At 44.2% G+C, this 21,814-nt stretch overlaps 1 protein-coding gene across 1 annotated transcript in view; it reads left to right on the forward strand.

Annotated features, from left to right (window-relative positions):
- Positions 1–21,642, forward strand: part of kiaa1549la (KIAA1549-like a) — a 70,987-nt gene extending 49,345 nt beyond the window's left edge. Inside the window, exons 15-25 of the mRNA XM_056417335.1 lie at positions 1,026–1,186; positions 5,369–5,493; positions 10,015–10,226; positions 11,470–11,602; positions 13,304–13,539; positions 13,644–13,809; positions 16,637–16,734; positions 19,326–19,471; positions 19,558–19,712; positions 19,847–19,916; positions 20,700–21,642. Of these exons, the coding sequence (XP_056273310.1) occupies positions 1,026–1,186; positions 5,369–5,493; positions 10,015–10,226; positions 11,470–11,602; positions 13,304–13,539; positions 13,644–13,809; positions 16,637–16,734; positions 19,326–19,471; positions 19,558–19,712; positions 19,847–19,876 (1,462 nt within the window). The 3' untranslated portion in view covers positions 19,877–19,916; positions 20,700–21,642. The remainder of the gene's footprint in view (positions 1–1,025; positions 1,187–5,368; positions 5,494–10,014; positions 10,227–11,469; positions 11,603–13,303; positions 13,540–13,643; positions 13,810–16,636; positions 16,735–19,325; positions 19,472–19,557; positions 19,713–19,846; positions 19,917–20,699) is intronic.
- Positions 21,643–21,814: the final 172 nt, after the last annotated feature.

The raw sequence follows: 21,814 nt of genomic DNA on the forward strand, positions 1-21,814 counted from the left end.
TTTCAACCAGGAATTTATTTAATAATATATATATTTTTAAATTATTATTAAATAAATTCCATTTAATATCCTGCTACTCCATTGTACTGTACATTTCACAAAAATATACTTTCGATGAGACTTTGTCTCGTGTTTTCTATGAAAACCAAGTTATTCCCTACAAAGATAAACTAAGCCGCGCTGCGTCTTGGACTCCTGCAGGAGGGATGTGATCGGCACCTCAAGCAGGTTGTTCACTTGTCTGAGGGAAGAGGTGCGGACTGAATGCTAACCACGGGGGTGGGGGTGTGTGTTCACACACACGGGGTGTCGGCCTCGCCTGTGGCTCTGTAATGTCCGGTCTCGCTGATTTTGTGCATCTCCCTACCACCTGTAGACAGGCCTGTCACGTTGTGTAGCTGCTGCAGCTTTCATGCCCCAAGGCTGTGTGTGTGTGTGTGTGTGAGTGTGAGTGAGTGTGTGTGTCCTGTACGCGGCTTACGTGCCTGGTTTGTCTGAGTTAAGTACAAACTATGTCTTCATATATGTTTCTGCTTGAGTAAATTGACTTCCCTTGAGTCAAGGTGTGTGTGGGTGTGTGTGTGTGTGTGTGTGGGGGGTGGGGCATGACATGTTTTCGTCAAGGCTGTTGAAGAACCTGCCTGACTAAATCAGTGATGTTGCTGCTCTACCTTGTATGACCAGACATCTTCTGTGCTTTCAAGTGTGTGATTCTATTGATACAAAAATCAACCTCCTGAATTATTATCACTACTAAATATTACAAATAACTTAATAGTACAACAGTAGAAGTTATACAGTTTGTCCAGTTAGCATTGGATGCTGGGATTTATGACGGAGATCCTTGAGGTGCACACTATTGTGTGTTTCTATGAAGTTATTTTTGAAGTTAATAATCAAAGTTTCCAGCATTGACTGATGATGTACTGCTTGTGTACACACACGAGATGATTCATGAGCCTTTCCCTTCTCCTTCCCTTCCCTTCCTCGGCTCTCTCCTCTCTCTGTTGCCATGGATACCACAGGCGGTTGCCAAGCGAGGAGGACGGCTCGGTGTCGAGCGGCGGCTCCGGGAAGCTGAACACGAGCAAGAGCTCCTCGGCCCGAAGGACGGCGACCGGCGGCAGCGGCGGCGGAGGCGGCAAGAACGGCGGCAAGGAGGAGCTCCACAAGAAGAGCGCCAACGGTGAGGAGGGAAGATGGAGTCGGAGAGGAAAGGGGGGGGGGGGGGAACAGGAAGTGAGGGAAAGGAGTCTGTGACGGACACATGTTAAGATGGAGAGACGTGGGAACAGAGTGAAGACACTCACACATGCAGTGACTCGTCATGGTAACGGTCGGTGACGAGACGTGTACTCATCACATGTCTTTTACTCACACACACACACACACACACACACATATGTTGCGGTCATCGGTCTTGATTGAATCAAAGCGGACGTGACAATTGTTTGTTTTGAGGAAATTCATTTTTTATTTTATTTTGTACTTTATTTACTTCCTTCCAGGATACAAAAGCTTAAAATGCAGTACGGAGATAAAAGCCAGCGGTTGCCAGTCACTTTCTTTGTCAATGTTCCAGTTGTGTGTCTTGGTACACCTGATATTCAGGTACAGTGACAACACACAAAGAACAACAAACACCAAATGGGGCTCACTCCAAGAAAAGAAAAGAGAAAAAAAAGAACAGGTGGAATAAGGTTAATAATGAATAGATTGCATTAAAAATAATTAAATACAAATTAAAAAATTAAAAACATTTCATAAGAAAAAAGAAAAAGTAGCCTAATAATAATTGTCAGGCTGCACGGTGGTGTAGTGGCTAGCACTGTCGCCTCACAGCAACCGTGGGTTCAATTCCCGGTCTGGGCGGTCCTTCTGTGTGGAGTTTGCATGTTCTCCCCGTGGCAGCGTGGGTTCCCTCCGGGTTCTCCGGCTTCCTCCCACAGTCCAAAGACATGCAGCTCAGGTTAATTGATCTCTAAATTGCCCGTAGGTGTGAATGTGAGAGTGAATGGTTGTCTGTCTCTATATGTGCCCTGAGATGGACTGGTGACCTGACCAGGGTGTCCCCTGCCTTCGCCCTATGTCAGCTGGGATCGGCTCCAGAGCCCCGCGACCCTAATGAGGATGAAGCGGTATTGATAATGGATGGATAATAATAATTGTCCACTCCTGAGTTACTTTTGAGTAAAATCGCAGAGGAAAGTCTGGAAAGTGTTGTAACAGCATGCTGTCAGATTAGAGGTGTTATTCAAATCCATATACAACCCGCAGCATACGGTTCGTGCTTCAGAAATTAGATGATGAATCGTGAAAACCTGGGACACTCAGAGGGCTCCTCATCCCGGGAGAAAAGACATCGATGTGCCGTGTAGCTATTAAAAACAAATTAGCACTGTAATTTCCCCTCCCATCATTATTATTGGGGTTGCGGGGATATGAGCAATTATCTCCATCAAGTCAGAGATGTGCACCGAAAACACATTTTCCATTTTCAACCAACGTCGACACAAAGCAGATGAAATCACACAGCAGGCGGGACTGACACCGTTCCATAATTAATACACGGAGAACAGATGCAGCCACACCATCAGAGCACTTTCAACCAGAGAGAAGGTGTTTGTCTGTGACTCAGATTGTGAAATGTCAAATACAGGGTTCGTACGGTCAATGAAAACCTGGAAAAGTCATGGAATTTAAAAATGGTTATTTCCAGGCCTGTAAAAGTGCTTGAAATAATATGAAATCCCAAAAATGTTGGAAAAGTCCTGTAAATTTGTTATATTTACGTATTTATTTACGCAGTTTAATTAAGAATAAACATTTATATCAATATTTATTCTTTTCTCTCATTCATTTGAGTCATTGAAGGTATACTTGTTTATACACCGGTCATGGTTAAAGTCATGGGAAAGTCCTGTGAATCCATTGGTCAACATTTGTATGAACCCTGTATATACATTATTGTTGTATTTCACTCTGTGAAACGGTCGCAGTTGTTTATGCGCCAATCATTCTCCTAAACGTTGTTAAGCGGCCACAGTTTTAAACATGTGACCGTTACATTTGAGGTTGTGAAACGGAACAACTTCGTTACGTTTAGGCAACAAAGCTACTTGGTTTGGGAAAAGATCGTTGAATAAGGGTTTGAATAAGTGCGTACACCGTAAATACGCACCGACGTAAGTACGTTTAAATAATTCAACGTTTTGCCTTTTGGTTTCACGTGGGACATGAACAGTGGTCACTCAATATTATTTTTATTACTACATGTCTGCACAATGAATTGCTGTTAAATATGAATGCATTGGAGGTAGTACCTCCTCCTCCAGTCCCCAGTGAATATACTGTACATTAGAATCTTATTCATATTTTCAAAAATAAATATTCCTATTCAGACTTCAGGATTATTAGATATCCATCTTTTTATCTGCAGCACCCGTCATCAGTGCTGGCAGTAGATATGTTGCATCTTTTGACATGCTCAACAGATTACCAGGCAGACCTTTTCCCAGCGGTGCGGACTCACAATCGGTTGTATAAGCGCTGATAATGATGCCGCATCGCTTATGCTCCATGCAATTCATCGGACACTGTCATGAGTAAAAAAAAAAGCTAAAGTTCACAGTAATTTGTGTGAGTTATGGTGTTTATATAAGCAAATTAACGAATGCCTGGAGGGGAGGATGAATAATTGTTTAATTTTCTCACTACTGTTCACTAACGGACAGATTTGAGAAAAAAAAGAGAGGCGGGATAAAAGCCGACTGGACCACTGTCTAGAAAATGACGGATTAATAAAAGTTGAAGTCCAGCAAACTAGAAGCATAGATGTGTGAATCGGAGAAAAGGGAGGTGTGGCAGCTGTGGAGGTGTGTGGCGGAGTGGCTCGGGGGCCGGTGCCGCAAATGGGCCTAAGTGGCCCCAGATGTGGGGGGTTTGTGTGATTGGCCCTCAGCTATATAAACTGGAGGTGAAAAAAAAAAGAAGAGATGTAATCTAATTTAAATGCATTTCATAAAAACAATAACATTAATACAACAGGAGAATATTGGACAAGCCTCCAATTCTTGTTTTCACCTGCATGCGTTTGGTGCTCGGGTTACGTTTTTAATTTAAAAAACAATTATAGATGTATTTAGTCTTGTCTATCATGTTCTTCTTTCTCTCAGCTGTTTGTGGTTTTGAAGGTGAGGCTGGAGGGATGTGGTCGCTGTGATTTTATTGCCCCAAATTAACGAAATGGTTTGACATTTTGGATAATAAGCTTTGATGAGAGGACTTGTACCGCTATCGGTAAAATAATTATGCCACAAGCTTGTTAGCTGAAGGTTTTATTAATTTGCCATTTGTGACGAGACCAACAGTCGAAACCCATTTGGAAATCTAGTGCGGGGCTCTCCGAGTCAACAGTAGAAATAACACTATAATTAGAAAGAAAAAATACAAAATATGAAAGGAAGATGGTAATATCTACAATAACTTAGCATAGCATGAAAAAAAAGTAATAGATGTATAATAATACCTGCATCTCATTTGTTGGGCTCAAAGGTAAGATTTCAAATTGGGAATCACATTTTTTCTTGGCGAGCAGATTCCCGACATAAAGCGAACCGGATCTGTGGTTTTCATCAGCAGGGCCATGGCAGGAGGCATCAGACCCAGCCAGGTCCAATGGACACATGTCACAAAGACTCCGGGGAGGAAGCAGAGTTAGTAATGTGTGATGGAGAGATGAAAATTCATCCATAAAGAGAGAAAAAAAGAGGAGATAGGTGCTCAGTGTATCCTAAAAAAATATTTTTGGAGCGCATAGCAGGGCCCACGTAAAAATAACAGGAAGCAAGCTGAGCTTTCAGAATTGTGCATGAAGATCCTATTACAGATGCATACAATTGTCTCTTAACACACATACACACGCACACAAACACACACAAACACACACAATCCTATTATATTCCTACATAGTTGGGTTCTTGTTTGGTTGGTAAAAAAAATTCCCATGCTTGGGTCTGTACCTTACTTTAATAAAACATAAAACCCATGAAAGCAGGCACACGCTGCTCTTTACAGTGACTCATTAAAGGCAGTTTGACATTTTTGGGAAATATTAGACAGTCCTCTCATATTTTTCTCTTCAACTCAAGGCTGTAGTCAGCTTCACTTCACTTCACCCCACAGTTCACCCCAAAATCTAAAAATATATATCTTCCTCCACCTGCAAGCCTCACTACCCCTAATTTGACAGTGTTTTTAACAGAATTGCCGTGTGAATAGTGTGGGAAGGGACAGAATTTGTGATACTGAAATGTAAAGTCTCCGTCTGACCCTTGCTGACCTCTATTTGTCTCTCTCTCCCTCTCAGACCCGTACGAAGACCATTCAGGCTCTCTGCGTCTCATCACCGTTAAACCCCTGACCGCTCAGCCAACCTACTCCTACCCCACCTCCTCATCCCACAGCCAGGACTCTGTGGTCCTCAACGGGGAGGTGAGTCCGCACACACACACACACACACACACACACACACACACACACACACACACACACACACACACACACACATATACATGATGTTCACTCACCCTGCAGGCTTCATTGCACTCAGCTGTGAGGTGAGAGCGCAGATTGAGTCACACAGATTTGAGCACAAGGAAGATATTGCCCCAGTTGCTGTGACTGAGTCGATTCAATTAAATTCAATTCAGTTTATTTGTATAGCCCAATTTCACAAATTACAAATTTGTCTCGGAGTGCTTTACAATCTGTACACATAGACATCCCTGCCCCAAAACCTCACATCGGATCAGGAAAAACTCCCAAATAACCCTTCAGGGGGAAAAAAAGGGAAGAAACCTTCAGGAGAGCAACAGAGGAGGATCCCTCTCCAGGATGGACAGATGCAATAGATGTAATGTGTACAGAAGGACAGATTTAGAGTTAAAATACATTCAATGAATGTGACAGAGTGTATGAATAGTTCGTAGTAGGCATATTCCACGATGGAGACCTCCACGATCCATCAGGCAGATGGAGGTAGAGAGGAGGAGTGGGCGGAGTCTCAACAGTGGGCGGAGTCTCAACAGGGCAGTGGCGTAGTTGCCAGCAGGAATTCCACGACCCAGACCTCGATGATCCATCAGGCAGATAGGATCTATGCCGTCTCATAGAGTCCGATGACCCCATGAGACGTGAAGTCAAAAGGACTCCGGGGAGAAAGCAGAGTTAGTAATATGTGATGGAGAGATGTAAATCCATCCATAAGGAAAGAGAAAAGAGGAGATAGGTGCTCAGTGCATCCTAAAACGTCCCCCGGCAGCTATAAGCCTATAGCAGCATATCAAGGGGCTGGACCAGGTGAACCTGATTCAGCCCTAACTATAAGCTCTGTCGAAGAGGAAAGTCTTCAGTCTAATCTTAAATGAGGTGACTGTGTCTGCCTCCCGGACTGAAATTGGAAGCTGGTTCCATAAAAGAGGAGCTTGATAACTAAAGGCTCTGGCTCCCATTCTACTTTTTAAGACTCTAGGAACTACAAGTAGTCCCGCATTTAGTGAGCGTAGCTCTCTAGTGGGGCAATATGGTACTACAAGCTCCTTAAGATATGATGGTGCATCACCAATCAAGGCTTTGTACGTTAAGAGAAGAATTTTAAAAGTGATTCTTGATTTTACTGGGAGCCAGTGCAGAGCAGCTAGTGCCGGAGTGATGTGATCTCTTTTCTTAGTTTTAGTGAGAATACGAGCTGCAGCATTCTGGATCAACTGGAGGGACCTAAGAGACTTATTAGAGCAGCCTGATAATAAGGAGTTGCAGTAATCCAGTCTCGAAGTAACGAACGCGTGAACCAATTTTTCTGCAACTTTTTGAGACAAGATGTGTCTGATTTTTGAAATATTACGGAAATGAAAGAATGCAGTCCTTGAGATTTGCTTTACGTGGGAGTTAAAGGACAAGTCCCGATCAAAGATAACGCCAAGATTCTTTACAGTGGTGTTGGATGCTAGGGCAATGCCATCTACAGAAACCACATCACCAGATAATTGATCTCTGAGGTGCTCATGGCCGAGTAAAGTTACTTCGGTTTTGTCTGAGTTTAACATCAAGAAGTTGCAGGTCATCCATGTTTTTATGTCTTTAAGACATGCTTGAATTTTACCGAGTTGGTTGCTCTCCTCTGGTTTTATCGATAGATATAGTTGAGTATCATCTGCATAGCAATGAAAGTTTATGGAGTGTTTCCTGATAATATTGCCCAAAGGAAGCATGTATAAGGTAAATAAAATTGGTCCAAGCACAGAACCTTGTGGAACTCCGTGACTAACGTTGGTGGTTATCGAGGCATCATCGTTTACAAATACAAACTGAGATCGATCTGATAAATAGGATTTAAACCAACTTAGTGCCGTGCCTGAAATGCCAATCGACTGCTCCAGTCTCTGTAACAGGATGTCATGGTCAATGGTGTCGAATGCAGCACTAAGGTCTAACAAGACCAGGACAGAGAGGAGTCCTTTATCTGCTGCCATTAAGAGGTCATTTGTAATTTTCACCAGTGCCGTCTCGGTGCTGTGGTGTTTTCTAAATCCTGACTGAAACTCCTCAAATAAACAATTATGATGTAGAAAGTCGCACAACTGATTTGCGACCACTTTCTCAAGGATCTTGGAGAGGAAGGAGAGGTTAGAGATCGGTCTGTAGTTAGCCAACACCTCTGGATCCAGAGTGGGCTTCTTCAGGAGAGGTTTAATAACAGCCACTTTGAAGGAGTGTGGTACGTGGCTTGTTAGCAGAGACACATTGATAATATTTAATACAGAGCTGCCAATTAAAGGCAAAACGTCTTTAAGCAGCCTCGTCGGGATGGGGTCCAAGAGACAGGTAGACGTGTTCGAAGTAGAAACCGTTGACGATAATTGGTCACGGTTGATGGGAGAAAAGCCCTCCAAATATACACCAGGGCATACAGCGGTTTCCAAGGCCATTCCACTTGAGGACAGATTGGCACTGGTTAAGGGCAAGAGAATATTAATCTTGTCCCTCATAGTTAAAATCTTTTCATTAAAGAAGTTCATAAAGTCATTACCACTAAGGTCTATAGGAATACACGGCTCCACAGAGCTGTGACTCTCTGTCAGCCTGGCTACAGTGCTGAAGAGAAACCTGGGGTTGTTCTTATTTCTTTCTATTACTGATGAGTAATAGGCTGCTCTGGCATTACGGAGGCCCTTCTTATAAATTTTAAGACTATCTCGCCAAACTAAGCGGGATTCTTCCAGATTAGTTGAACGCCATATGCTTTCAAGCTTTCGTGACGTTTGCTTTAATTTGCGGGTCTGAGGGTTATACCAGGGAGCAAACCTCCTCTTCCTCACTGTCTTCTTCTTCAGAGGGGCTATCGAGTCCAGTGTCATTCTCAGAGAGCCTATGGCACTATCAACAAGATGATCAATCTGGGACGGACTAAAATTAGACCAGGAGTCCTCTGTTATATTGAGACCTGGTATCGAATCAAATGCAGAAGGAATCGCTTCTTTAAATTTAGCTACAGCACTGTCAGTTAGACATCTGGTGTCGATGAGTCGATGAGTTCATTACCAGAAAAACGGTTGACATCATTAGCATTCTGCGGCTAACAGCACGCAGAACGCCTCGCTGTTAACCTCGCTGTTAGCCTCACTGTTAACCTCGCTGTTAGCCGCGCTGTTAGCCTCGCTGTTAGCCGCGCTGTTAGCTGCAATGTTAGCCGCGCGGTTAGCCGCAATGTTAGCCGCAAGGTTAGCCGCACTTCTGCCCCAACTTTGGTCCTTAAAGGGCCAGTGTGTAAAATGTTTAATTCAATATTCACAACTTTACTTTCATTCATTTTTAATCACCTGAAACTTAAGAATCGTTGGTATTTTATTAACTTAGAATGAGTCACTTCATATCTACATAGAAGGCGTGTCCAATTTCACAGAGTCCACCATGTTGCACCGCCATGTTACTACGGTGGCTCAAAATGGACAACCCAAAAACTGTCCGTTCTTGATTTTAAGTTACCTGAAAACCACCAGCATTTCTTCCACAAGATTGAGAAACTGCTGTAACGTGAGCCGTGGAGTGCAAAGCCATGGACTTCCATTGCTCCTAGGGTAGTGTTATTATGGGGGAGGATGGCTAGTTAGATGACACCACTATACGCTGTCCCTTTTATACATGGAGTGCAAAAGTTGCAGTGAACCAAGCGGCAACCTTCAGTTCTGAAAAGCAACGCCGATGCGAAAGCGTCTTAAACCTGCATTCTCTCTACTGACCATCAAGAAGTCTGGTTGTATAGACATCTATGGGGATAGACTCTACTTCTCTCTCGACTTATTCCCTCAGTAAACATTGTAAACATGAGTTTATGGTCTCAATCTCTATTTTCAAGTCTTCTTAATGACAAAATGATGTTCATTTAGTAAATTATGGTTTGATTAGAGACCATGAAGCAGGGTTTGATTTGGGGCGTGGCTACCTTTTGATTGACTGGTCGCACAGATCTACGTCACTCTGAATATTCCAAGAAAACCAGATGGCGAACTGGAAGCTTTAAAACTGCAGTCCACAAACCAATGGGGGATGTCACCAGAGGATGTCGTGCACTTCTTATACACAGTGTACGGGTTGAACACATTTGTAGTATCTAATATCTGGTGATAACTTATCCACCAATCTATTAATATAAGACCAGAAAGAAATGCCCTTGGGGGAGGAAGGCTCTCTGTTTCTCCAGTTCATCTGCAATTGATTGAGTGTGCATTTGCAGACAAAGATAATGTTTAGGGCGTGACACGGTCTCTGGTTATCGAGCTGTATGGGAATGTTTGTTGAAACGCATCGATCCGTCTTAGCACGAGGGAGAAAGGACCAAATTAAACTTTTCAGTTCAGTCAGAAGAAATGTCAGCGGCTTCTCCATCGGTCCGCCTCCAAGCGCACGGACAAAATAATTATTGGAATTCAATACTCGAATGGATTTGCTTTGCAGGCAAACCACGGCGGGCTGAAGCAGAAGTCGGACATCGAGCACCATAGGAACAAACTTCGGCAGAAGGCCCAGAGGAAGGACTACGGAGAGTTCTCGCTGTCCGAGACCGGCAGCCACGGCTACAGCCACCGCAACGGCAGGCACGACGGCGTGGCCAAGGAGCCGCTGACCGCCGATGAAAAGAGGGCCTCCTTCGCAGGATGCCATAAGGGGTATGGAGTCTACCAATATCTCGTGAAATGTTGTGTAGAAAATGTTAGACAGTCCCAGATTTAAAGGATTCCACTTCCGTATTTAAGCCGAGTTCTATTTTCATTATAGAAGCATATGAAAGTTTTTCTATTTTTATTTTTCGCATTTTATGTCATTTTTATTTTAGCAGTGGACTATAAAACTCCTTAAAAGGCTTTCCAAGGATTATAGTTCCACTGTAGATGTGCAGCTGTGGAGCACAGTTGCTAAGCAACGAGAGGTGATATTTGGTCATCACGTTAATATTTTCACAGTTCATACAGATAAATGTCTGTTTTGCTTCTCTTTGTCACCAACTGATTCAACACATCCAACCTTTTCCACAGTTCAATTTCAATTTATTTTAGTCTATTAATATAGCCCAATATCACAAACTACGAATTTGCCTCAGAGGGCTTTACCATCTGTACACATAGATAGTTCATGAATACTTTTTGAAAAGAAACTTATGAGCAGACAATCTGATCCGAGTACTTTGATTGACGAGTGATGTCTGGGATTCATGTTGCAGAAAGCGCCACAGCATCAGACACTTACAGGATCTTTAAGTAAAAGAAATTCCCGCTTTATGCACCCTGCCGGTCCCTACGTGACTCCTTCCTTAAAAATGTTTGTAAGAATAAAGTAAAAAGTAATTTCCAAAAGTTTTGGAAAAGTTTTGGAAAATGTGTTCTATTCATATGTTCATTCACGCAGTTTGATTAACCCTCCTGTTGCCTTAGGGTCAATTTGACCCCATTCAATGTTTAACCCTCCTGTTACCTTTATATTTACTGACATATTTTACCCTTGGGGTCAATTTGACCCCAGCAATCAAAACCTCCAGAAAATTCTTAGAATTAATATTGTTTTCCAAGTTTAAGTGTGAGGTACTTTATGTTTGTTTGTTGACAACCTAAATAGCCCTTTAAATATATAAAAAAGTTGATATTTCTTATATGTTTGACACAGTGAAAAACAGCCTGGGGTCAAATTGACCCGAAAGAACACCGACATTAAACATTGAATGGGGTCAAATTGACCCTAAAGGTAACAGGAGGGTTCAAAGAATAACAATTGAACTATTTATTCTTTTAATCAAACTGTTATCTCTTATTCATTTGTGTCATTTCACAAAATGTTTGGTCATTAAAATGTGGTTTAAAGTCCTGGAAATGTGTATGAACCCCGCCTCTTTTTGTTTTTTCACACCTGTCTTATCAGGTCCTCCCAACCACGGGAGCCCGCCTACTGGAGCCGGCAGTCTTTGACCAGCCCGAGTCCAGTCGAGGCCGAGATGGACCTGCTGGTACTCAGAGAAAGATCCAGGAGGGGCATCCGGAACAACGGCTACGATGTGAGTACCGTGTCGGGGTCACGGACCTTCAGATGAAAACCCAGAGTCCACTTTCCTCCTTGTAGACAGCGAATAACATGTCATTGATTCGAGGTACCTCCTCTGAGTTTCTGTGGAGGATTTACTACACACCGTCAAGACCATGCAAAGCTTTGAGTGATGTAGAAGTTGGATCCTGTAACAAACTGTAATACAGCAGCTGATGTCCGACCCCCTGACCCGCTGAGTGATGGCGATGAGGGCGCGGCTGGATCCTTCTTCCCAACAAGGCTTGCACGATGTGCGGCGAAGTAAAGCCCGTTCCACTTTTATCAAACGCATGAAATAATCTCCCGCTAGCGTTTATAACTTTAATCCTCGAGCTCACACCTCGGGGATTATCAAACCACATCCCGGTGAACTTTTTAAACCTGACACCCGACAGAGAGATGGAGACGGACAGGGCGAGGACATGACACTGAAAGATTTAGGGAAAAAAAAAAAGTTGATTTCTTCATTCATACGACGGCAGAATATGGAGGGAGAGGAAGAAAAGGGGGAGATCAAATGGGTGCAGATAGAGTGAGCCGGGGTGAGATCTCTTTATGCCACTCCTCTGCTGCACCAAGGTAACAGCAGTGGCGGTAGCAGTGAATGTCAATGGCTCTGAATATGATTATGGCCCGTTCCCGAAATTCAGATGGGAGTCGGGATGGCAGAGAAGAGCCTTGGATGCACCAAACGGCACATGGGAGATTGTGTGTGTGTGTGTGTGTGTGTGTGTATGTAGGTGTGTGTGCAGGTGTGTGAAACCCAGTCGCTTTGGTTTTCATTCATGCAACATACCTCAGTGCAACGTACATTGACGTTAGTACAGGTATATGAGGGTTTTTAATGGGGTCAGGCTGAGTAATCATTTTATATTATGTTCATCAATTATTAGTGGAATGATCTGATCAGATTAAGTTCTCATAATGCGTACTGATTTTTGTAAAAAACTGGCACATTTACTTACGGATGTTTTTGTTACACATCTGAAGTCAAGTCAAGTAAATCAACAATAATTGCATTCAACGTTAAACCATATGTTATATCATTTGTGATTTTGCATACATTTGTCCTATCATCTAATATCTATTCATTTTGGAAAGCATTGAGCACAATAAGTAAAACATAATTGACTCATACAAAAAATAATACGTGTGTGGTGTATCTGCAGAGACTCCGCCCTCTACCTGCAAATATATAGGGTGGAAAATAGTATGCGGAAAATATAGTGTGACAAGTTTATAGCGGGAAAATTAGCCAACCTTTTATGAAGGTTAAAATGTTGAAACTTTATTTTTTCAGAGGTGCTGATTCAAGTCTTTGGAGGACAGTTTTTTGTACCGTATTGTTCACATTATTCTGTTCACCTCGTTCATATCAGTGAGGGTAGACTAAATAACAGAAACACTGTCAGAATAACTGAACACAGTTCAACGGCACCACAGACTACATCCAACCATCGTAGGTTTTATTATTCTACCTGAAACCCGGGGAGACTTTATTTTCGACTCCCTGACCTCAGACCCTTTGTCCCTGACCATCTGACTTACTAACTCTTTTGAGTGCTGCCTGTGTTCAGCTCCTCCATCCCTGGTACATCGTATATTTGTTTCTCGGGAAACCGGAAGTTTAAACTGTCCCTCCTCTCTCACTGAACGCTCGTGTGCTGTGCAGGGCGACCTGGAGAAGTTTGAGGAGACCCACATGGACCGTCTGATGAGCTCCCTGGGTTACGGAGGCGGGTCCACCGGGACCGGCAGCCTGGGGGTGAAAGCTCACCGCGGCTCCGACTCCTCCACACTCAGCTCCCAGCCATCCATCGACGAGGTCCGCACGCAGATGCACATGTTGCTAGGCAACGCCTTCAGCCTCGCGCCTCCGGACCACGACCCCCCTTCTCCCCCGACCAAGTGAGTTTCATCCTTTTTCTTTTCATTTCACTGATTACTTTATTCCTGATGCACGGGCCTGTTTGAGGACGATCTCAAACCTGAACTGAAACGTTCCTCAACAGCCACCACCGTCACCACCACCACGCCCACAGAGCCTACAACCCGTCCCACACCAGCCACTACAGCGACGGGGTGACCAGCGCCCCGGGGACCATGAACCACCCCTGTGGGGGCAGGCAGAGGAGTGCAGGATACGAGGACATGCACCAGTGTAGCCTGCCCAAACCGGTGAGCACTAGATTCCTTCACTCACCTCTCTGGTGGCATCTAGCCAATCATATCTGTCCCCCACAGAAACCTCCACCGACATACGGCGGAGGCAAAGGGAGTTCCAGAGGTGGTGCTCACAGCTGTTATGTCTTCAGTGCAGCGTTGTCTACAGAGAGAATAGAATAGGCTAGGATGGGCAATTCAGATTTATTGAAAGAAGAAAAGGGGCAAAATACACACTGGTGACAAGTCAGGCTGGGTAATCATTTTATATTATTGATTAGCAATTATTAGTAGAATGATGTGAACAGATTACGTTCTCTTTATCCGTGCTGATTTGTTATTAAAAACTGACGCATTTACTTACTGACGTTTTTGTTACACATCTGATGTCAAGTAAATAAACAATAATTGCATTGATCGTTTAAAAATATTACAAAACACACTTGTGACAAGTATGCATTTGAACAAGATGACGAGGTTTTGGTCAAAATTTAAATTTTTTATCAAAATGTGCTCCTAAATATGATACCAATTTCTCTTTCATGATTAAGGTACATTTATTATGTGAAATCTGCAGAGGTGGAAAAAAGTGTTTACATCTTTTCCTCGAGTTAAGTGGCAAAAACACCATTACATTTGAAGTATTAATGATAAGAGCAGAATGTATCTAAATCTACATGTACTAACTACGGATTACTTTTTTTCCTTAAAAAGTCTTAGAAAGTCTTAAATTGCTTTTCCTAAAAATAAGGCCTTAAAAAGTCTTAAATTGTCTTAAATTCAGATTGGATTGGTCTTAAATTTTTTGGGTGTCATGTCCAGGGGTTTTCCTGGGTCAAAATGGGTCTTCGGTGCTCCCAAAAAATATGTTGGCGCTGCACACCGTCTATTCGTGCAGGTCGGGCTGTTGAGTGATCAGCAGCTGTCCGCTCGGTCCATTCGCGCACCTCACAGTTGCGTATTGATCAGACAAGAAGACACGCTTATCAACTCCAGTGTTTCCCCTATAACAGGGTGAAATCCCCCCCCGCAAACAATTCTCGGCTCGCGCGACAGAGCGATGCGCGCGCCGGTATCGAACCTCTGCCGTGATGCGCGCACACGGGTGAGCACCGCGTATTCGGTCCTATCCATCCCCTACAACGTGAAGCATCGGCTACTTTAGAAAACATGGCAGGATGCAAGTTCAACAACGGCTTGAAAAGAACGAATGTTTCTGGTCACGGTGGGTGAAATGCTTCTGAATCTGCATTATGTGTCGCGAGACTTTCCAGCGGTGGAATCTCACGTGCAGAGCAAGAAGCACAGAGACTAGCGAAGGCCGCCAGCAGCCCGCGGGGCTAGCTGCTGCTCCGCCGCTAGCTGCTGCTCCGCCGCTAGCTGCTGCTCTGCCGCGAGCTCCTGCTCCGCCGCCCGCAACGACGTCAACTACAACGCTGGAGGTCACCGGAGGAAATCCAGCGCCTTGCAACAAAGAGCTCATCACCGAAGACCAACGCTGCAGTGCGTTCTTCATTCTGTTCCACGAGACTCTGGACCAGACCACCGCGAGCAGACAGCTGGACTTCATGTGCGTTATTGGTGAAATGACCACGTCCAGTCAGGATCCTGTGGAGCTCATGGGCCATGACATCGCCCAGGACATACTTCAGCACCTCAAAGTAAGTAACATAAATATATGTATTAACTATCCTCTTGTATATGAGTATGTGTTTCATATAGTTAAGCTTTACTCATGTGTCAAGTTAATAACAGCTATGCATAGGCGCACTACACATTAATTAGACTAATTAAAAATAGTTTTAGAATGGTAGTAAGTAGAGTGGTGTTTACCTGTCAATATGTCTACATAGTGTTCACTAGGCTCAAGGGATGGCTCGCGTTGCTTAATTTGTAAAAATAGTATTCATTCCTATTTATCCAGTCTGACATTAATCTGAAGTGGTGGTGTCATAAGAGATGTGGTGACTGTTGTTTGGCTAATGTCTGCCTTTTTTCTTTCTTTTTTCCAGGAGAATGGACCAAATGTCAACTGGAAGTTTTTATATTAATACAGTTTGAAAAGGATTGTTTTCCTAGTATATTCACAAAAGCTCAGGAGTAGACATGAACCTGTGCACAAACATCCATCACATAGAGACATGAGAACTCACACTCACACACACACATACATTCTATTATGTAAATGAATTTGCATTTTAAAAGCAGCTGGAAATGTTATTTGTTATTTTATGGATTTTTTTTGTTCAAAAGGAACTATGTTGCATGTATTTTTTAAATATATTTACTTAATTTTAGAGACATTTGTTCATGGGACTTAAATGTTCTGAAAATGTATTAATAAATATAATTTACAACAGCAATGACATTTGTGTTATCCTTTTGCATTACACCATACTGTTAATTTTGAACAGACATAGTGTGTTTACTTTTAATTAATTAATTTAGATTAATGTATATTTCCATCGTAAATTAGGTCTTAAATTTTATTTAGACGTGGTCTTAAAAAGTCTTAAAAAGTCTTAAATGTCACTGGTTTATTCCTGTAGACACCCTGTTATAGATGCTTGGAAGAAAAAAAATAATGATTCAAAAAGAAGATATGAGTTCTGAATGTCAAATGAATAAATAAAAGGATTTATGACCCTCCCACGGGCTTTGCTTCTCCAGTCTATGTAGAGTGAATCTTTGCCGCTATAGGGACAGCATACAGCAGTGAGTGCATAGTGTTGTTGCGCAACATTAGAATACTCAAATGAAACACAAGTACTTCAAAGTTGTACATTGTAAAACTGTATTACTTGAGTTGATGTAATGTGCGTCACATGTGTGCCTCCCGCAGGGCTTCCGGTTCACCCAGCTCCCGGATATGGGCATCGGGCCCCCTCCGCCGCTGATCCCCTCAAGACCGGGCCTGCCTCCCGGGACCTCATTGCGACGGTACCAAAGTCACTGACGTTGTATAAAAAACATCTCTCTCGTTATAATATAATAATGCTTTTGGAGCAAACCCCCGCGCCAATCGACGGAAACGGTCCACTGTGCCGTTGAGATCTGACGTGGCCTTCGGGAAGCGCTCCTTGGCGACTTCGAAACGCAGCGAGGGGCTCATCGCTGATCATCAGATGGATTTATAATTCATTGGTTGGGACCGCATGAGAATGCGGAGCAGATAGTAAAGAGCCTCAGAACATGAATCAGCACCATTTAAACCGACTGCCCTCCACAGCCACTCTCTTTCACTCTCCTTCACTCTCTTTCACTCTCCTTCACTCTCTTTCACTCTCCTTCACTCTCTTTCAACCTCCCTCTCAATTCAATTCAATTCAATAGGATTTATTGGCTGTTACACAGCAATATTGCCAAAGCACCAAGACAGCAACACAACAAACATACAATTCATAATGACAGACAGATAACTCCAGCTTCAGTTGTTACTGGGACACAACACACGATTACTTTTCTCCCAGTTCCCTGAAACCAGCTGTTCATACAACGTTTGTCTTGTTTCTGTATATTGTTCACATTTTAGGAGGAAGTGCATCTCTGTCTCAACCTCAGCTGTCGACCAGTGACCACATATTCTGTTTCCTTTGAGTTGCAAAGATTTCTTCTGCCGATTGCCAATTGGTCAGAATCTGTCTCTGCTTCTTACCCCTGACAGAAAAGAGACCTCTCCCTATCTCCATCTCTCTCTATCTCTCTCCTCTTTCTCTCTCTCTCTCCATCTCTTGCCTCTTTTTTTCTCTCCATCTCCCTCTCCCTCCCTATCTCAATCTCTCTATCTCTCCCTCCTCTCTCTCTCTCCATCTCCATCTCTAGCCTCTCCTTCTCTATCCATCTCCCACTCCCTTCATATCCCCATATCTCTCTATCTCCCTCTCTCTCCCTCCCTATCTCCATCTCTCCTCTCTCTCTCTCCCAATCTTCATCTCTCGCTTCTCTGTCTCTCTCTCTCCATCTCTCGTTTCTCTCTCTCTCCCCATCTCCATATCTTGCTTCTCTCTCTCTCTCTCTCTCTCTCTCTCTCTCTCTCTCTCTCTCTACCCCCATATGTAAGCATGCATCATCTGAACTGAGCAGCTTCTTCATCTGAATGCCGCTGTGTTGCTGGGCACTTTATCAGAGAGCATCCACGGGTCGCGCGGAGGGACGTGTTTGCCATCTAGTGGTCAAACTGAGAATGACAGAAACAGCTCTGTTAGTTTTCCATTTCTCTTAGTGTGTGTGTGTGTGTGTGTGTGTGTAACTGTTACGCCTGCTATAAAAAACCGACCTGTGTAAGTATTTAATAAGTCAGCTCGTCATACATCAGCTCCTCTGTGCCTCTGGGAGGAAGCGTGTTCATTCCTCTTTAGTATGCACTGTTATGCATTACCATGGTGCATCATGGTCCTGAGAGCCCCCGTCCTCCGTCCCCCTTTCCACAGTGTTCCATGAACACTGGCTGGTATTCCAGAGCCGGCCAGAAGTCAAATAAGAAACACAGAGATCATCAGTTGTCACCAGTAGACATGTCCGACACCTGAGATCCTGCTGCTCATCACCCAGATAGACGTCATGTTTTCTAACAGCAGCAGATTTATAATATACATTGAAGCTGACGTTCTCGACGGGCGACCACAGCGTCGTTATCATCCACGGTGGACTCATCACGAGCCGTGAGATTGTGAAATGACGGCATGTGAGTCCGTCCACGAGGAACACAAACCTTGTTTTGAGAGAAACAACGTTACCCACAATCCCACAGTGCAATCTGACTGATGGAGCTTGCTCCGCGGTTGGCTCCCGGACTCCCAAGTCTTCATTTCAGACCGACGATAGTCAGTCAGATAGGCGGCTCGTCGGTTTATGGGATGAGTAGTTCCTTTACAAGATGTTGATGAATGATGTACTAAGTCTAGTACCCTTGACTTTTTTTTTCTTCCCACTTTCCAATTCATTTAGTTTTTTTACATTTGTTTTATCGTCTCAATCCATCTCGTTGGCTCGGTTCCACCTTTTAAAACTCTCTCCGTCTTCAGGTTTCTAATACGTCAATGAAGTGAATGAATGGGGGGGATTGACTTTTGGAACTGGAGCGGTTGAAAAATGGGAATCGGATAATGCCGAGTTCGATTTTTCAATGACCTCTGAAATGACCTCTGAGCTGCTTCCGTCGTCTTCCGGAGGAGTCGTGTGCTCTGTTGACCGGCGTTATTCTGCCGTTGCTTGTGTAGCAGTCTGCTGAGCTGCCGTCGTTTTAAATGTGCTATGGAAGTAGATTTGAATTCAGTCTGTCAACTGAACTGCTTCAGGGAAACGAAAACGCTCTCAGAGATTAACCTCCAACACTCACTTAAATCCCTTAAACTGTGCTTCAACCTAAACTGCAACGCCCCACTCATTCCCCCCCCCCCAACAATTTTTTTACATTCTAACTTGTTTGTTCCACGTCATTGCAGTACGGAGACATCTCCTCCTCACGTGAAGTTTGAGGAAGACGTGGAGCTTCAGCTGGGTCTACATCTGTCTCTCTTCTCCACTCACAGCTCCACCCCCGACGTGAGTCTGAAGCCCCGCGTGTCGGAGGTCTCGGACCTGCAGGCCCAGCAGCACAACGGCGTCCCGTACCTGCCGCTGTCCAGGGCGCCCTTCCCCTCCGTCACCGTCGACCAGTCCATCAGCGCCTACTCAGGTACGCCGGCGTTGAAGCGCAGACGGTAGCTGCGATGCAGTGAAAAGTGAAAGTCGTTGGTTTGAATCCGCCTTCGCCTCTCACAGGAAACCCAATCACAGCAGTCTACGCGATATCGGCCAACCGCCCGGGATACTCGGACTACTTCGTCATGTCACCGCCGTCCTCGTACCGCAGCCCGTCCTGGATGTCCTACCCACCCGAGCCAGAAGACCTGCCGCGGCAGTGGAACGACACGCCGGTGAGACACACACACACACACACACACACACACACACACACATACATACACACACAAGGTGCCTTTGAGCTGTCCTTCTAATACACTTTACCTTTGACAACTTTTCTTTTTCGTGTTCGTTTTCTATCCGGCAGAACTCGCGTCACCTTGAAACCATCTGCTGAAGTCGCCTGCCTGTGACACTGAGTGGGAACTGACAGCTCGGTGGGTCATATAATCTCAGCACTGCTATGTTATGTTGTCGTGTTTGTATAAGTGCAAGTGGATAATGTCTGTATTCAATTCAGTACTGTTCATTTTATAAAGCACAATATCACAAATTACGAATTTGCCTCAGAGGGGCGCATCAGCAGGGCCATGGCATCAGACACAGCCAGGTCCAAATGCACCCTATGAGACGTGAAGTCACAAAGACTCTGGGGAGGAAGCAGAGTTAGTAATGTGTGATGGAGAGATGTAAATTCATCCATAAAGAGAGAGAGAAGAGGAGAGAGGTGCTCAGTGTATCCTAAAACGTCCCCAAGCAGCCTATAAGCATACAGCAGCCTCTATAGGGGCGGGACCATGGTCTATATATACACATATTTATATATAGAAAACATTTGAGTATTAGATATCATATCTGGAGGTGTTGGATTACACAATATTCCTCCTGGCCTATTTAGCCCGGTACAATGAAGAGTCCGTCGTAAATAATTGAGCCAACTGACTTTTATTGTGAAAGGTAAGAATGGAAGGAGTGGACCTGGTAGGTTGAAAGGAGTTAAAAAGTCAGCAGTCTCGGTTCGGACTACGGAGCATTCGCAATGTACATCTCTGGCGTTGTGTTCACTGTCGCAAAGAAAAGTTCGGAGCAGTGGGCCTTCCGAATAACAACAGGCGTTTGTTTTCGGGATAACTGGCCGTCGGACAAATGGAACATTTTTAGGACTATTTTGCTGCTGGACATCTGTAAAGGTTCATGTGCTCCATGTGTTTTCTCTTCAGGTGTCTCGTTGGATCGGCAGAGGGCCTCTGGAGCTTTATCGGCCCTCCTACACTTCGGTCGGGACTTCCTCCTGTCGGATTTAATCGTCACCGCCACTTCACTTCCCATCAGCCCCTTCACCTCCCTGTCCCACGCTCCGCTCAATCAGCTATGACTCTCTCTCTGCTCCCATGAGCTCCGGAGGCCAATGGTCACCATCTCTACGTAAAACTGCCTCCTCTGTGGTGACCCCCCCCCCCATTTGTACAGCAAGAGGCCCCCCTCACACTGCTGAACTGAACTGAAGTGAGCAGAGAGCCGTGTGGAGCTGGTGCCGCGCCTCCCCGCATAATGTGCAGTGTGGATGAACAGGGGGGCACCTCCTCTCAACGCGGTCCTCCTTCCCCCAGCAGCCATCTTACGGTTACTGCCATCTTGCCAGCAGCACACGCCACTGCGTTATCGGTGCGGTATGGGTGCCCCAGCTGTGGCCAGTAAGTCCCCTCGTTCTCCGGAACTGGACTAGACTGGACTGGACCCAGATTTCCGCCATTAAAGCCAGGAAGCTGGACTGACTTAAAAACTGTGTTTTTTTTCCTTTTTTCTTCTTCTTTTTTTCAATGAATCCAAATTCCTCCTGTATGTAAACATTCTACAGCTGGTTAATATGTGTATTTTAAACTTAAGTGAGGAAGAAAAAAATTATATTGAAGGAGAAAACAAACAAACTTGTCTTGAGCTGTCTCAGCTTCCGTTTTTTGGATATGTGTGCTTTTGTCCTTTACTTTTGTGCATTGTTATCAAAGGATTACTGTACAAAGAAAAGAAAAGAAGACGTAGTGAGTGTTTCTCTTTCACTCATCTTTTACTTAGAAAAACATTCAAAGTTCATTGTTGAAAACAGAGAAATCGGCGGATTAGTTGTCCGTGGTTTTTCTGTACTTAAAAAAAGAAGAAAGCATTCCTTTGTTTACTTACTTCCTTCATCCGATTCAGTGATGGGAACAGGAAGACGTCACCGTGTTCCCGTGGATCCGCACGAGCCAATCGGTGCAGTGCTGTGTATTTTGTAGCTTTGCAGCTGCTGCACAGTTTATTTGTTCCTCGAGTTGGAGATAACAAAACAAAAAAAACA

Source organism: Pseudoliparis swirei, chromosome 6, assembly GCF_029220125.1.
Source record: "Pseudoliparis swirei isolate HS2019 ecotype Mariana Trench chromosome 6, NWPU_hadal_v1, whole genome shotgun sequence".
NCBI lineage: Eukaryota > Metazoa > Chordata > Actinopteri > Perciformes > Liparidae > Pseudoliparis > Pseudoliparis swirei.